This window comes from Diospyros lotus, chromosome 1 (genome assembly GCF_014633365.1).
Source record: "Diospyros lotus cultivar Yz01 chromosome 1, ASM1463336v1, whole genome shotgun sequence".
Lineage (NCBI taxonomy): Eukaryota > Viridiplantae > Streptophyta > Magnoliopsida > Ericales > Ebenaceae > Diospyros > Diospyros lotus.
This window is the reverse complement of record NC_068338.1, coordinates 14,078,838-14,089,852: the sequence shown is the minus strand read 5'-3', so window position 1 is coordinate 14,089,852 and position 11,015 is coordinate 14,078,838. Positions and strand designations below refer to the sequence as shown.

At 42.5% G+C, this 11,015-nt stretch overlaps 1 protein-coding gene across 1 annotated transcript; it reads right to left on the bottom strand.

The window, feature by feature from the left end:
- Positions 1 to 922: 922 nt before the first annotated feature.
- LOC127803734 (uncharacterized) lies at positions 923 to 2,125 on the bottom strand. Its single transcript, XM_052340207.1, has one exon. The coding sequence runs from the start codon at positions 2,123 to 2,125 to the stop codon at positions 923 to 925; it is 1,203 nt and encodes a 400-aa protein (XP_052196167.1).
- Positions 2,126 to 11,015: the final 8,890 nt, after the last annotated feature.

Here is an 11,015-nt window from a genome sequence, read left to right as displayed (position 1 = left end):
TTGTCCCCCTTGTTTCTTCAAGTAGGTCGAGACTTGAGGCTAGTAATTGGTCATTGTTCTCTTGGTCGAAAATGGCTCTTCGCTGGCTTGTTACTTCATTTTCCGCTGGGATCATCGCCTCGAATCCATATACCATAGAAAATGGGGTTTCTCCCGTGGTTATGCGAGCTATGGTTCGGTAAGCTTAGAGCACGGTTTGTAGTTCATCCACCCACGCTCCCTTTCTTGATTCCAACTTGGTCTTTAATATTTGTTTGATTATCTTGTTCACGGCTTCGACTTAACCGTTGGCTTATGGGTGGTCCACGGTTGTGAAACTTTTTCTGATCCCCAGTGACTCGCAAAATTGTACGAACTGCTCCCTACTAAATTGGGTCCCATTGTTGGTGACTATTTGTTGAGGGACGACGAACCTGCAGATGATTTTGTTCCACACAAAGTTTTTACCTTTGTGGTGGATATCTGTGCGAGCTCCTTTGCCTCCGCCCACTTGGTGAAGTAATCTACAACCACGATAGCATGCTTACACCCGCCGCGAGCTGTTGGAAGCGGCCCGATCAGGTCGATGTCCCACATGGCGAAAGGCCATGGGCTGCTCATTTGCTGAAGATAGGCAGGGGGAGCTCGTGGCACTTTTGCAAACCTCTGGCATACATCACCTCCTTGCCAGGTTTGTAGTGTCTCACTTCATGGTAGGCCAGTAAAAGCCTTGGCGGAATGCCTTCTGGGCCAGGGATATCCCCCCAGCATGATTACCACAGTGGTCGGCATGGATTTCATTGAGAATCACTTGGCAATCAGGCTCATCAATGCATATGAGTAACGGGACTGAGAACCCTCGTTCGTACAGCATATCGTCGCAGATACAATATCTGGCCGCCCGAGCTCTAAGGCGCCATGCCTCGAGTTTGTCGCTTAGCAACTATCCCCCTTGTAAATAGTCCACGATTGGTTTCATCAATGAATTTGGCCTTAGCTCGACTGTCAATGTCTCAGTTCTTTTTTCTGCGCTCGGTGTTGCTAGGAACTCTATAGGGATGGCTCCCAATGAGTCAGTTTCTCCAACTAAAGCCAAACGAGCTAGGGCATCGGCATGAGAGTTCTGGCTCCGCAAGACTTGATTCACTTCGCACTTATCGAAAAAGTGTAACAATTCCTGAACTTTCTGGAGGTACGCTACCACCTTTGGACCCTTTGCCTGATATTCCCCTTGCACTTGGCAGACCACAAGCTGGGAGTCGCTGAAAATTTTTAATCGCTCTGCCTTGACTTCTTTTGCTAGGTGGAGATCGACTAGTAGTGCTTCGTATTCAGCTTCATTGTTGGTTGCTCTAAACCCGAACCTCAATGCGTAGGGGATTTTGTGTCCCTCCGGGCTCACCAGGAGTACGCCATCTCCTGACCCATGCTCGCTGGAGAAGCCATCAACAAATAATTCCCAGACTGGCGAGGTTGGGGGGGCTGGTTCTTCCGTCGGCTCCGTAAATTCTGCAACGAAGTCTGCCAGTATCTGACCCTTTATAGCTGTCCTTGGCTTGTATTTTATGTTGAATTGGGCGAGCTCGATCGCCCACTTGAGGAGGCGGTCGGATGAATCAGGCTTCTGTAAAATCTGCTTCAGTGGATGTTTGGTCAATACACTGATCTGATGGGCTTGAAAATAGGGGCGTAGCTTTCGGGATGCGACCACTAGGGAAAAAGCGAGCTTTTCCATGGGGAAGTATCTTGTTTCGACGTCGAGTAGCCTATGGCATACATAGTATACCGGGTACTGAACCCGGTCTTCATCTCGAACCAGGGCGGTGCTTACTACATACTCAGACACCCCTAGGTAGACAATTAGTTCCTCCCCTTCCTTTGGCTTTGACATGAGGGGAGCCTTCCCCATGTAGTCTTTCAACTGCTGGAAGGCAGTCTCACACTCTTCCATCCATTCGAAGCTACTTGCTTTCTTCAAGACTTTGAAAAATGGGATGGATTTATCAAAAGATTTGGAGACGAACCTGCTAAGGGCCGCCACCTGTCTGTTTAGGCTTTGCACTTCCTTAGTCTTAGTGGGCGATCGCATGTCAAGTAGAGCTTGGATCTTCTCAGGGTTGGCCTCGATCCCTCTTTCGTTTACCATGAATCCCTAAAACTTTCCAGAAGCCACACCGAACGAGCATTTGAGTGGATTTAACTTTATCTGGTACTTCCTCAGAATCTGGAATGTTTCCTCCAGGTCGTTAACATGGTTGGCGACCTGTTTGGATTTCACCAGCATATCATCAACGTATACTTCCATGGTTTTCCCGATTAGATCTTCGAATATCATGTTGACTAGCCGTTGGTATGTCGCCCCTGCATTCCTCAGTCCGAAGGGCATTACCTTGTAACAATATAATCCTCGATCTATCATAAAAGAGGTATGCTCCTCTTCATCGGGGTTCATCGGGATCTGATTGTACCTCAAGTAGGCATCCATGAAGCTCAGAAGCTGGTGGTCGGCCGTTGCATCCACGAGCTAGTCAATTCTTGGTAGAGGGAAGCTATCTTTTGGACAAACTTTGTTTAGGTCAGTGAAGTTGATGCAAGTTCTCCACTTCTCGTTCTTCTTCTTCACCAAGATCGGGTTCGCCACCCATGTCAGATATTGAGCTTCCCGGATAAACTCGCTAGTTAAGAGTTTATCCACTTCTTCCTTCAAGGTCGCATATCTCTCAGCCGTCATCGGCCGCCTTTTCTGACGAATTGGCTTATGGTTGGGGTTGACATTGAGCCGATGCTGCATTATCATCGGGTCTATTCCCACCATATCTTCGTGGTTCCACGCGAATACGTCCAGATTGGCTTTAAGGAATTCGATCGGTTGGGATTTTACCTCAAGGGAGAGACCTCTGCCCACCTAGAGGCGCCTTTCAACGTCTAAGCTGCTGACTATAACATCTTCCAGCTCGTGGGTCGGGCTGGCAGTTCGGTCACAGTCCACATCGCGTGGGTCCAGGTCGTGGCTGACTCCCTGGTCATTGGAGACTCGGGTCTCCCTTCCGGAAACCATATTTATCTTTTTTCCTTTAAGCCCTATTTTCAGTGCCCCCTCGTAACAACGCCTCGCCGAATGTTGTTCACCCTTCATACAATCGGTCCCCTTTGGGGTCGGGAATTTGATGGCTAGGGCCTTGGTTGAGACAACCAGGTCCAAGTCGTTCATGGCTGGTCTACCCATGACGACATTGTATGCGGAAGGGCCGTCAATGATGAGGAAATCCGCCATTGTTGTCGCCTGGAGGTCTGATTCCCCAACTATTAATGGGAGCCTTATACGCCCTTTCGGTATTACCGTATCGCCAGTGAATCCATATAGGGGCTCCGAAGAGGATGTTAGCTGGTCCAGCCTTAATCCCATCTGGTCGAAACATCCCTTGCATATGACGTTCACCGAGCTGCCTATGTCAATCATGACCCTCCGTACTTCCATATTGCCAATCCAAGCTCGGATTACGAGGGCATCATTGTGCAGCCAATGCACGCCTTTGAAATCATCTTTAGTGAAAGAGACATCTTCCGAAGCTGTCTTGGCTTTCTTGGAGGGTCCCTCTTGGCTTCCGTTCCCGACAAGCAAAAGGTGGCCGACTTCCCAAACATATCGTTCATGTAACCTGTTGGAAGTCCCTGTGATGTGGGCCCCCCCATGGATAGTAAAGATAGTTCTCACCGTAGGCATGTGGTCCTGCTCGGGAGTTTGACCAGGGTTTTGTTGAGCCGGCTATTTGGGCTGCTGATCCCTAGGATGCACCACATAGTCACGCAGCCGACCTCTCCTGATCAGCTCTTCGATTGCATCTTGCAACGCCCAGCATTTAGATGTGGTATGTCCCACTTCGTTGTGGTAGGCACAGAATTTGCTCTTAGTTCTGTACTTGTCGGGAGTCTTCATGGGATTAGGCCTTCCTAAATCTTCCTTGTTGCGCTCTGTGGCGAAGATCCTATCTTGGGAGTCAGATAAGATACTGTAATTTCCATACCGACCCTGGTGTGCTGGTCGTTCGTTTCCTTGCCTGAACCTCGCCTTTTTAGCCTCCTGGTCATTGGGACTTCGTTCTCGACCTTCCTTGCGAGAGTCCTCATCAGCTCTCTTTTTGTTCTGGCCGGTGTGTTCCGCCCCCTTCTTCTGGTCGCTCGACTTTTTTAGGCCAAATGCTTCTTCCCACCAAACCTCCTTTGCAGCTCGCTCGTAGAACTCGCCGAGATCCCTTATCGGAGACTTATAGATGCTTTCGTAAAGTTTTTCATCCTTCCGAAGCCCGGCGGAGATCGCAGTTAGGATACTTTCGTCGGAGGGGCTCTCGACATTATTCACTTCGCATCTGAACCTTTCTATGTAATCTTTCAAAGATTCGCCAGACCATTGGAATACTGTAGCGAGGTGGCATGTTGGGGCGAGCAGCCTTTGAAGCAACCTGTACTGATCTATGAATTTCTTCTGGCATTCCTCCCAATTGCAAATGCTGCGGGGGTGAAGTCTTCTTAGCCACGCCCAAGGGATATCTCCTAAGGTCGCGGGGAAAGCTTGACACTTGGCCAGTGAGCTGGAGGTTTACAAGTCCATCTGGACATTGAAAGCGTCCAGGTGATCGAAGAGGTCGCTGTCCCCTTTATACTGAGGGATGCTGGGGACCTTAAATTTGCGGGGGAGAGGTTCCAGCTCTATTTCCCTGGAGAATGGGGTCTTTTCTTCATGGCTTTCCCTCCGATCGTGCGCCCCATGTCTGGCCTCCAGCTGTTGAATTCTTAGCAATAGTTCCCCCACTATGGGCTCTTGATTCGCCGATCGTCTGGTGGGGGGTTATTCTTCCCGTGCAGAAACTGGTCCTGAGCAATGGCGATCTCGCGGGGGACGTCGCCCTCTATTCTCATGGTCGGGAGAGCTGTGGTGGGTGCCATGGCCACTGCTGATCCCCGCCAAAGAATTCCCATGTCGTGGATTCCTAAGTCGGCAATTCCCTTCATGGGCATATTCGTGGCGATTTCTACAAAGGCTGGCACCCGTCCTTTGTTTGGCGAGGTGCACCCCAGGCTCCCCGTCATAGCATCGCCACTCTTTCGCCCTTCGAGAGTGTAGGTTGGAGGAACGGACCGAGCCAGCTCGCCTTGTGTCCCTCCTACCTTCTCTTTCTTCTGGAGGGGGTCCGCCACCTGGAGGTTGAGAGGCAGTCGGTTGTGTCTGTGCCATCTGGACTTGTGCCTGAGCTAACACCTTCACTGCGTTGGCGAGCTGCATGACAGTGTTCTCCAATGTTTCCTGACGTTGCTGCCATATTTGTGTTACTTCTACATCAGCAGTTGGAGTCACGGGAGGGTAAGGGCATCGCGAAGGGCTTCCATGGGTGCATGGAGGCAGATGCCACAACTCCCCCAGCTTGCAGAATCTCCGGCATACGGTTGGCATGATTTGCAGGTCGGTTGGTTATTGCCCCGAAACCTCTCGTGTTTTTAGTTCTCGACATTGATGTTTTTACCAGAGCGGGCCCTCCTTTTAGCGCCAAAATGTCGACATTCTGAATCGATCGACGGAGATTTGTTAACCAGCACTTGTATGGTAGACCCGAGAGATGAACAATGAGGTATCCGGTCTGGTTTGCCAAGCTAACCACCTGTCCCTGCAAGGTACTCCGAAGCTCAAGTTAGTGAGCGAGTAAGCCAATATATGGGATGTTTTTAGGTTTTTCTTGTAAAGAGTACATACCGTGGCCCTTAAGAAGGCTGGTTGATATATATATCAGCAAAAATCTTTCTCGCCTGTTCCGTATGTGTAGAGATGATGGGATGGAATAGCCGACGGGGGAGTCCCTGCTGCGGCGAGGTGTCGACGAGACCCTCATTAATGAGGATGGGATCTTCCATTAATGCGGATGGGATCTGTCATTAATGAGAATGGGATCTGAGGGGGATGTTTGGAAATCCAGATGTGGCTGTAATGATGTTGTTGCCAGAAGGCCAGGATGGGACTGGCATGGGCCGGTGCCCTTGGCTTGCCGGTATGCCGCAACACTCGCCTCTTCTATGATGCGAGCTGACGAGCTAAGCCGACGAGCTATAAAGGTCGCTGGGAACTTGCTCAGAGTGTAGCTGGGAGCCGTTTGAATATGCCAAAGAGTTAGAGGTACTACCTGAGCTCGTTTGGCCCTAATATTTGACCCTGAGCTCTAGCACTATCCGAGCTTGCTTTAACGAGCTCAGTTCGATTTATTGGGCCTCGAACGTTTGGGCCGAATCATTATGTTAAGTTCGGCCAACACAGAGTGGAGCGAGAAATACCTGTAACAGAAACCAATGATTGGTACTAGGATTACTAGTGTATCTACATAATTTATTTACAACATATCCTATCTCAAGTCTAGTATAATTTGATAAATACATTAAGGAAGCTATATGTTGAAGTTTGCCTAGAGTTTTGATGCGGTAGTAGATCAGTAATGTTGAAGTCTATCGGCTAGAAGTTTTAGATCAATTAGGGCTTTTAAATATAGGTGTAATTACTTTGTAAATTTGAGGGCCTAATTGTAATTTTCCAAAGTAGTTAGTTACCTTGGGAATCTTGCCATTTTCTATATATAGGAGGGCGAGATAGGCAGTCGATTGACTGATAGGAGAGAGCTTCTGTTTTGTTTATGTTCGAATGAGGAGTTTTCGTTCTTGAGAAAGAGAAATGCAGTTTAGTCTTGTGTATTTCTTGGAAGAATGTGTGCTTGTACTCGGGGAGATAGATGGGTGTTTAGAAGCTTGGTATACTGATCTTTGTCATCCTAATAAAGGCTGTTTGGAGTGGGTGTTGATTGCTGGATGTAGGTTTGCCTAAAGGCATTCCGAACTAGGGTATATCTTGTCTCTGCTGATTTGTTTTTATCTTTCCTTATTTCTGTTTCGTTGCTGGTTTGTGTTGGTTCTTGTGTTCGGTTTCTGTTTCTACGAATTTCTTTGAATTCGCAAGGGAGTTCTCTTTGGTTGGCTTCGGTTTAACAGTCCTAAATATCAACACTATAAATTGAGAATATCTATGTTGAGAAACTCCATCACTAACATTTTTATACAAGTGAAAATTTGGATCATAAGGAACTAAAATAGACTTTACATCAAAGTAATTAAATTTTTTGAATAGATAGTTTCAACAAAATGAGAATGGGTTAAAACAATGCCATTTTCAGTTCTCAAGAATCTAATTCCTAAAATTACATCAATTCAACTCAAATCTTTTATTTCAAGCTAGACAAAAAAAAAAAATTTATTTGTTTGATTAATAACATCAATATTAGTGCCAAAAATAAGAATAACATCTACATATAAACAAAGAACCACATAGCCATTGTCAAACTTTTTAATATAGACACATTTATCTACATCATTAATAGAAAACTCTTTAGAAAAAACAACATTATCGAATTTTTCATGCCATTGTTCAGGTATCCATTTCAATCCATAAAAGGAGTTTATAAGATTACCCATTTTATTTCTTTGGCTAGGAATTATAAATTCTTTGGGTTGATCCATTTAAAAGTGTTGTTTTACATCAATTTGATTAATTTCTAATTTATAAATAGAAACAATAGCTACGAACATTCTTATAGAAGTTAAATGGGTGATTGGTGAGAAAATATCATCTCCACACCTATTCTGGTAATGCCTAATGGACTTGGATGGTATGCCATTATATAGACACCTTGAAGGTAGGGTTGGGTTGCATGTTGATGTTACATGGATGGGTGATTGCGTATGGATAATGCCAATTAAAGAGGCATTACTTGAACTACTTGATACATGACTTAGAGTTGACAGTTGTAGTATATGCTTTGAATCTATGGAGGCATTACCTGTACGATGAGACATTTGATATGCCCACCGACAATAAGAGCATAAGGTATGTATTCTCTTAGAAGGAGTTGAACATGATGCAATGATGTTTGAATGGATTTCCTCAAGAACTACAATTGCACCATCCAATATAATCCAAGGTATACTAACATGGTGGCTTATGCTTTAAGTAGGAGGGAGACTGCTATTATAGGCAAGGTGAGGGTCATAAATGTATAACACCCTAAAAATATTTTTAGAATATTTAGAGTCTTAAAAGAAATCAATTAAAATTTAATTTTTAGAAAAAATTAATTGACCAAGTGAGTGGGTCAAATGGCTTAAATTTATATATACATGATGGTATATATATGTGTATATATATTTATATATAAATAAAATAATAAAGTATAAATATGCATATAATAAAAAAATGAAAAAAAGGAAAGCCAATAAGCTGATTCACATGCCCCCCCCCCCAACACATGGGTGCATTGTGAGGTCCCTTTTCTAAGAAACGGATCCATAGCTGCAGGGGGCAGTGAGCAACGGTTGCTACTCATTGAACACTGAGGGCTTGGTTTGGTGACCGACCCTGCACCAAGAGGCTACCTTGGGCAGCCCTTTTACACCACTGGGGATGGCTTGGAAGCGATCCCCCATTGATCCTATTAACTCTCTTCATCTTTTTTCTTTCTCCCATGTGTATATGGATACAATTCACAAGAAATGAAAGTTTAAAAAACAAAAATAAAACACAAACCCCACTTGAGAGAGTTAAAACAAGTGTAAGAGATGAGAGAAAATAAAGAAGAATAGAGAAGGAATGAATGAATAGAAAAACTAATGAAAGGAAGAATAAGTTTATTATTAAGGTGACAAAGGAGAGGTTAGGAAGCTAGGAAGAAGTAGTAAGATCTTCTCCAAAGAGACCTCAAAGTGAGTTTTGTTCTTATTTTGACGCTTTTTCATGAGAAATGAATTTGGGAAACATGGTGTGTTTAGCTTTTCATTTTCATCCATGATCATGTATGGCTATACTATTTTGCTTTGCATTGTTGAGGCCCAGGTGACATGGTCGAGGACCTATTGAAATAGCCTTTTTGGCTATATTTTTTTGCTACTCTTCCCATTTCATAAAGTATTTGATCGGGTTTAACAATAGTTACCCAATATTTAGGAGATCATTTTCCTGAATCCATACATGTTTATATGGGTCTTATTGTAACTCGTTTGTCTAGAAATATACGTACTCATATTTTTCCATTGCCTATTGAGAAAGCCCTTAGAAGAACGCTAACACGGTCGCAAGTGACATCACAGAGCAAAACTTGTATTTTCTTTCATGCACTCATTTTATATAAATATATATATATATATTTTTGGTGGAGGGGGATTCTTACTTAGAAGGTTCATCTTTTAGCTTGTCTTTAGAATATTTAAACATTCTAGGTGAGGCAAGCAACTCAAAGGAAAGGGAAGTCCTCGAAGCGTAGATTTTAGAATCTTCATTCTTTTTGTGGCATGACATTTTTTTAAATGCTATATGTGTTTTATGTGACACACTAAAAGCATATAAAGGTTTTATTTTAATGATATCAAATGTATCAAATATGCCTACCCGTTGTACGAACGAAATTTTTATTTATGGCATGTCATCTTTTTGATGGAAACGGATGACTTTTATATTCATATATTAGTTGTAACGACTTAAAATTTTATGTAAGGGTTTCTAAAAGTTTTTATATGAGACAATCGAAAAGTCTTTCATTTTTCTTGTAAGCTTAGTATTTTTTAATGAATTGAAAATTGACTCCTTAATACGAGGATGAATTAAACTAGTTTTGATTCATGAAAAATAAGCACAAGCACAAATACCCCATCTTGATAATCTAAACAAAACACAAGAGTCAAGGTAGAAATGGGAGGTCGCTAGAGGTAAACCTCCTTAAGCATAATCAAGAGAATAATCTCTAGTAAATTTGAAAAAAATAAAAAAATAAAAATAAAAATACACTCTATAGGATTGGTGAAGGGTCATTATAGGAAATGTTTAAAAAAAAGTTTATAAATTATGACTTGAAAACGCACTCTAAAGATAAATGTGTATTAGAGCACAAGTGTAATACCTAAAGGACCATTTCTTTTGTTGTCAACTTGATGGTTTGGCAAGAGTTTGTTAACTAGTTTTGAGAAAACCTTGTAGGGACAAATATGGGTAGATGAGCATAGTCAATCCAAGAGTTCAAATTTTGAGATGATTGAAAACATAGAGCGTACGTGTTTAACCAATTGGGATTAAGGAGATTAATTTTAAACAAAATGCATAAAACCTGGTAAAATGTAATAAATGTCCTCATGTTCTTTCAATTTGTATTTTTGGCTCCATATACTCAAGGGACATAAAAGTAAATAAGAAAGTACTAAAATTTTAATTCAATAAAAATATCCAAAATATCAATATTCTTAAGAATAAAAAATTAGAATTCAGTTTCTACTACATATTCATAACTTTTTACAATTATTTTTTTCCCTTTCAAGTAGAGGATATCTCATTTTTTAAAAATTCATTAAAAACGATTTTAAGAGCTACCTATATGAAATAATGAAGAAATACCAACAAAAAAAAAGAAAAGATGATGTTTCAAATAGAAGCCAATGGAGTTCGATAAAATTTAGAGATTTCGACCTGTGATGTTGGTTATAAACAGAGATAAGAGATCCAAGCTAAAATGTATAGAAAAGAAATTTGATCAGCACTAGATAGAAATTGTGCCCATCAACTTGTTTTTGTTAATAACATACTTTTACTTTTAAATTATTTTTACAACTCCACACCCTCACTGCCAAGATGGTAGTTGACTTAGTATGAAAGTTTCCCTCCTTTTCTTGAGTTAAGGGATCAAATTGTAAACACGAAATCTATTTGCAAGAAGTGACCCTGACCACAGCGCTTGAGGTAAGACCCATCACTATGAAAATTGGTGGTGTTAAGGGAATCTATAACTCAAACTGAACATTCTCTAGGAGTTATAGCCCTAAACATTTTCTAGCAACAGAACACATTTACGATCATGCCTAGGGAATTCCTACACTAAATCAAGTCAACCCACCTTTGCCTTTTAGTGTCCAAAAAAATAAAAATAAAATAAGGCACACCTCTAAAATATTAACACTTGATCAAGAGT

Bases quoted from the DNA above. Each gene is read 5' to 3' on its own strand.
- LOC127803734 (XM_052340207.1), bottom strand. From the start codon at position 2,125: ATGGTAAACGAAAGAGGGATCGAGGCCAACCCTGAGAAGATCCAAGCT.